Here is a 5,902-nt window from a genome sequence, read left to right as displayed (position 1 = left end):
TCTGATGCCTTGTGTTCACATTTCAGAAAATCATGAAACGGCTCATCAAAAGATACGTCCTGAAGGCCCAGGTGGACAGAGAAAACGATGAAGTCAATGAAGGTAAGGGATTATATCATCTTCCTGTAGCTCGATGGGAATCGGACATGGTCTCACCAGGCTAAAATCCAGGTGTTGTCGGCAGGGCTGTGTTCCTGTCTGGAGGCCCCGGGGAGGCTCGGTCTGCTTGCTCATTTGGGTGCTGGCAGAAGGCGATTCGTGTGGTTGTAGGACCGAGGTCTCTGTTCCCTTGCTGGCTATCAGCTGGAGCAGCCTGTAGCTCTAACCTAGACCACCCTCCAGTCTGCACGTCGCCCCTTGACCTCAGAACCAGCAACAGAGCATCCACCCTTCTCGTGCTGTCACCTCTCTTGCCTCTGCTGTCACCACATCTCTCAGACCCACTCTTCTGCCTTCCTCTCCCACTTTTAAAGGCTTGTGATTAGACTGGATAAATCAAAATAATCTCCTGTTTAAGGTCAGCTGATTAGCACCCTTAATTCCGTTTGCAACCATGGTTCCCTTTTGCTGTGTAACATAACACACCCACAGACAGGACCCCAGGATCAGTACCTGGACCCATTTGCGGGGCGAGGTAATCATTCTGTCTACCACAGTGATGGCTGCCTTGAGTTGGTCTCATGGCCCTTGATTTCAGGGTGGCCCAGAATTCCCCATGTCATGGGAGCAAGCGCAGAGAGCTGCAGACCGTACACCTCTTTCAGATTCTGCCACTGCCTTGGTTGCAGCTGGCTCCGTCCTGTCTCACATCCGGGCTCTCAGAATCTGACAACCCCAGTGTTTCTCAAAGTACCCCGACCCCCTGCCTCAGAGTCACTTGTTAAAAATGCACATCCCAGACCACCCCCAGACCCAATTATTCTGCTTCTCTGGGGTGGCGCCTGGGGGGTCTGCATTTTGATAAGAGCACCAGGTCATTCTGACGCACGCAGAAGTTTGCAAACTACATTATTTTCACTGTTTGGGTTATTTCCCAGGCTATTTTAAGCAGTTACTCTTAAGTAAAAAACAAATTACTTTATACCAGGCAATTAATCTACATGAGACACCAAGGACAAATATTTGCTACCTAGAAACAGCCTCCTCCACAAATGAAGGTACTAAATCTCCCCCTCGCTTAGGCCACTGGGGCCTACAGAAGAGCCTGGTCATCATTAGTGACCCTCCGCTTCATCCTGGGGCATCACCCCTAGGCTGACACTGTCTAGGGGCCAAGCAACTGCCCTTTTATCCACCCATACTTTTGGGTCTCGAACATAAAACTGCCAGGTGTCAGGCCGGCCAGCAGTGTGTAACTGTGATGGACAAGGAGATGCCTGATTATAGAAAGTGAGGCTGCCCAGGTTTCGTGCCACTAGAATTACACCATGAAACGAGCTCACTGGAGCGCCAAATGACAAGAGAGCGATGTCTGCATCTGTCGAAACTGACCAGACTGCACCTTTAAGATCTCTGCACTGTACTATGTAAAGCCTATCTAGAAAACAGATATGAACAATGTGTCCCCGGGCAGCAGACTCCCATCTGAGTCAAGCCCTGTATCTAAAACATTGGGAAAGAACCTTTCGACACCCCTTCGTAGTTAAGAAAAAGACTCCCACAGCCCTGGCGCACGTGGACGTTTAACCACGTGGTTCACTGCAGAAATAAGCTGAAGTCTCACCTGGTGGTCCCTTGCTACGGAAAAACAGGCAGCAGGCCTGTCACAGTGCTTCGGTGAGGCAGTGCTGCCTGCATGGTCTGGATGGACCCTGCTCTGGCAAGGCTGCCGGGCTCCACGGCTGCATCCGCCGTGCCAAGCCTCTCCCTTCACACTTGGGAGTTTCTCCCCTCTGCAAATAATGACAACAGAACAACACATGGAGCATCATGGAAACAAGTGTTCCAGTTAATGAGGGTGGTACTTGGAATCTTGAAATCTGCCTTTAATGTCTCCAAAACCAACATTCTAACAATCATGACGTGAAACAGGTGATAGCAGTTCACAGCCCTGATCTTGACGCCTCCTTCTACCTCAGACCCTTAACGAGAGCTTGACCAGGAATTAGAGAAGAAAGGTCTCAAATGGATGATGTGTCCTTCAGTGGCAGGAGCGAGGTGGTACTTAGGTCAAAACAGAGTTCTGGTCCCCTGACCTCCACCCCTGGGGGGCTGGCCCAGCAATCTGAGAGCCTGCTGGAAAGATGCATGCCCCAAACTCAGGTGAGATGGGCCCCTTCTGTCCGCTCAACACTCACCAAAATTTCATCTGTCCTTGCAGGCGAACTGAAGGAAATCAAGCAAGATATCTCCAGCCTGCGCTATGAACTTCTGGAAGAGAAATCCCAAGCTACTGGCGAGCTGGCAGATCTGATCCAACAGCTCAGTGAGAAATTCGGGAAGAATTTAAACAAAGACCACCTGAGGGTGAACAAGGGTAAAGACATTTAGCCGACGACATGAGCATCTGTGACTTCTACCAGCATTCCAAGGCCAGGTTGAATGTCTTGGCCACCAGCCCTGGTGGGGAGGGGTCCCAGGCCCACTCCTCTAGGACACTAAGGCTCCATCCTGAGCAGCTCTGCTGACATCTGCAGCCCAGTGGCCTTCCTGGACCCAGAACTGTTGTGAATCTAGGCTATTGGGTGAGAAATATGACCGCAGGAGGAGGGGGGAAGTGCCCCCCATACACACGCATGTGTGAGACCGTCGGTCCAGCCACAGTGACATACGTCCGGTGGCCAGTGCAGGAAAAGGCCTTCTTGGATGCACATGCACCCTCCCACAGCACATGGAACGCCGCTCTGTCTGTGTCCTGGGAAGACAAACCACTTCAGCCCACGTGCCCCTTCTCTCCTCCTCCCTGCCACCCACACACATCCAAACAGAACCGGCAGGTGACCTGTGATCTATACTTAAGTGCCAGATGAGAACACAGATAGCCTAATAGTAAAATAGTTCTATTTGTTTATTTAAAAAAAAAAAAGTTTAAAGATCTTAAATCAAAAATTGTACTGTAGGTAGCACCGTTCGGAGAACAACAAAATCCAAATGATGTATTTTTACCTTTATTATCTTGTATTTACTATTTTTACCTAAAATGGAAAGGAATAAAATTACCTCATAATAGCCTGGGACGCTCTGCAAATGTGCTGCCCTCCCCTCCAGCCTCCTGCCATCCTGTCCGGTGCCCCGCCTGGGGGTGGCCTTGGGAGCCCACTGACTAGCACTTGTCTGGGAGGAGAATGGGGCAGACGCGAGAGGGGAAGGAACCAACCTCCTGAGAGTCAGGTGGCCAGGACCCCCACCTCCAAGCCCCTCCTCCTATCCCAGACCTAGTGACTCTGACCTCACCAAGCTCAGAAGAGAGGCACAGGAGATGGTGAGGGAGGCAGAACGTTTTCTCAGCCCCACCTTTCTCCCTCTCCCCCTGTGTGGGAGGGGCAGGGTGCCTGGTGGAATGGAGCCAAAAATCTCTCTGAAGACGGGGCCTAGGTGTGAGTGGGGAGAGCAGCCACCAGAGGGCACCCCAGTTCCAAACAATACCCATTCTGAGCAGGTTGGGGAGATGCCACTGGATTCTAGGAGGGCCACAGGCTCCAAGGAAACACCCACTTTGAATACTACCAGCTGGATGTAGCAAGTGAGCACTTACTTGCCTTGTACCAGGAACCGTGCTGTCTGCTGTCGGCTCTGCATATGCCAGGCCACTGAACCCACAGAGCAGCCCTACAAAGAGGAGCAGGAGGGTCACAAACTCAGATGACTTGCCTACACCCTGGGAGGGTAAACTATGTGCGCACAGATGCACGTGCGTGTGTTTTATGCAGGTACATGTATGGGGGGCTCGTGTTTCATGATACACATCTTCAGCGACAAAAGTTTTTTAGTTAACTGTTCTAAGAAAAGAACAGATCAAATGGGTGATGAATAGAACTCGGGTATTCCCAGCACCGAGGAGACAGAGAGGGGAGCCACAACAAACCAGACAGCGGTGCTCCCCACCTAAAGCAGGCCTCCAGCACTCAGCCCAGCCAGTTGTCGCCACAGGAATACAGGCCCGGTTTCGCCACATCTTCCCAAGTTCCGGGGGGAGGGGGAAAGCCCACATTTGTTGGCCCCTGGCAGCCAAGATGGGTGACTAGAGAAGACACACTAAAATGTGGCTCCATACCTGGGCCTTCCTGGGACCACCACCACCCTGTGCTCAAACAAGAAGGAAACAGAGGCATCTGACAAGTGCCGGGGGCACACTGCACTGTGTGTTCAGGGGGCTTTACAGACATGCACTCTGCTCCAGGAGTTCAGCACCTGGGCTCTGTGTGAGGGGCCGTGGGTGGACTTCAGGGGACCTGCAAACCCTAAAGTATACATCAGACTGTGTTTACCTTTGTGGTGATGCACTGTCCTGGACAGAATACCTGTAGCTTTTCTCAAACACTCCTCATGGCCCCCCAAAGGCTGTAGGTGACAACTGAATTCATTCAGGGGTGCTTACTGAGTCTGTTGCCCCGTACCTGGGGATGAGACATGTATGCATCCAGCGGGGCCCCTTCTGAAGCCTGGACTCTGAAAAGGGAGGCTAAATGTGCTTTGTAGAAAGAGCAATAGATTTATCCAGGGGACAAATTACCAACACTTCTGGAAGATTTCCTTTCAGATCCTTCACTTGTCTTCATCCGAATGCTAATAAACACCTCTAAGATGCATTGTTCAATTTCCCTATCTGCCTTCAACCAGAGGCAGCTTGGCAACCCCATTTATAAATCCTGGGCCACCCTTTCCCTATCAAAATTAAGTCTCAAATTTTCCCCTTAAGGAGATAAAGAAAAACAAGTCCCACTAAGTAATTAAAAACTGGAAAGGAAAACTAGCTCCATCCATTAGGCTTTGCATGGCACGTCTGGGAGGTGAAGGCAGTCCAGAAACGGATGTGCGGCTGCCAGATGGATGTGGCAGAGGAGAGGAAACCCTCTTTTGTCACAGCTATGGGAGAGGCCTTGGAACTGAGGGCTGGCAGAGCAACCAGCCTGGAGCCTGGGGCAGCAGCTTTCGTGATTTTCTGAGCACTCACAACCTCCCTCACTTTCTCCCATCTCCTTGGCTCCTATTGAATTAGCCGGGCAGGGAAGCCATTCTTGGAGAGACAAAGCGGGAGAGTGAGGAGAGGAGTCTGGGAGGGTCTCCAGGACAGGCAGAGGGAGGGAAAAGGGCTCAGGCTCTCCCTGCAAAGCCCATGGACACCTGAAGACTTGGCCACGCCCAAAGCACCCTATCCGTCCCCTTACAGCCCTCTGCGTGACTGTTACTGTTCGGTCTTTAACTGTAATGTATGCATGCGACCTCTGTCCCCACTGCTCATGCGGAAGCTCTGTGAAGGGGTCCCGGTCTGTTTTATCGCCACTGTGCCCTGGCACAGGGCCGAGGAGTAGCCACACATGGAATCCCTGCTGGGCCCCGATTTTCTAAAATTCCTTCAGATGGCACCATCAGGCTCCAAAATTTTGGTGAGTTTGCAGGAAACACAAGCCGTCTCCACTGCATCTCAGTGCGGGATCGGCAGAAACGTGTGGCTTCCCTTCTTGTCACAGCGTGGAAGGGGGCCCGGCTCGGGCACCCTGTGTTGCTACGGAGCTTCTTCAGACTCTGTGCCCCACGCCCCGGGCCCAGACAAACGTGGTGCAGACCCGGCTGGGGTGCTGAGGGACTCGGGAGTGGCATCTCTGTCCAGGTCTCCGGGTAACCAGTGGTTACGCAGCAAATTCTCCAGCGACTTGTCACCTTCTGATGGCTCGTAATAGGGATCCACAAATCCTAGTGACACTTCCTGGGCAAAAACCCCCAATTAGTTCCTAGAGCTGTG

At 52.0% G+C, this 5,902-nt stretch overlaps 1 protein-coding gene across 3 annotated transcripts in view; it reads left to right on the top strand.

Moving 5' to 3' along the window:
* Window positions 1–2,607, top strand: part of TRPC7 (transient receptor potential cation channel subfamily C member 7) — a 128,200-nt gene extending 125,593 nt beyond the window's left edge. For all 3 annotated transcript variants that reach the window (XM_011362366.1, XM_011362364.1, XM_011362362.1), the window contains one exon: window positions 2,321–2,607. In XM_011362366.1, coding sequence (XP_011360668.1) covers window positions 2,321–2,490 — 170 coding nt within the window. In that variant the 3' untranslated portion in view covers window positions 2,491–2,607. The remainder of the gene's footprint in view (window positions 1–2,320) is intronic.
* The last annotated feature ends 3,295 nt before the right edge of the window (window positions 2,608–5,902 follow it).

The sequence above is a fragment of the Pteropus vampyrus genome, unplaced genomic scaffold, assembly GCF_000151845.1.
Source record: "Pteropus vampyrus isolate Shadow unplaced genomic scaffold, Pvam_2.0 Scaffold74, whole genome shotgun sequence".
In the NCBI taxonomy this organism is placed as follows: Eukaryota; Metazoa; Chordata; class Mammalia; order Chiroptera; family Pteropodidae; genus Pteropus; species Pteropus vampyrus.
The sequence above is the reverse complement of the archived record's forward strand: the minus strand, read 5'-3'. Positions and strand labels throughout refer to the sequence as shown.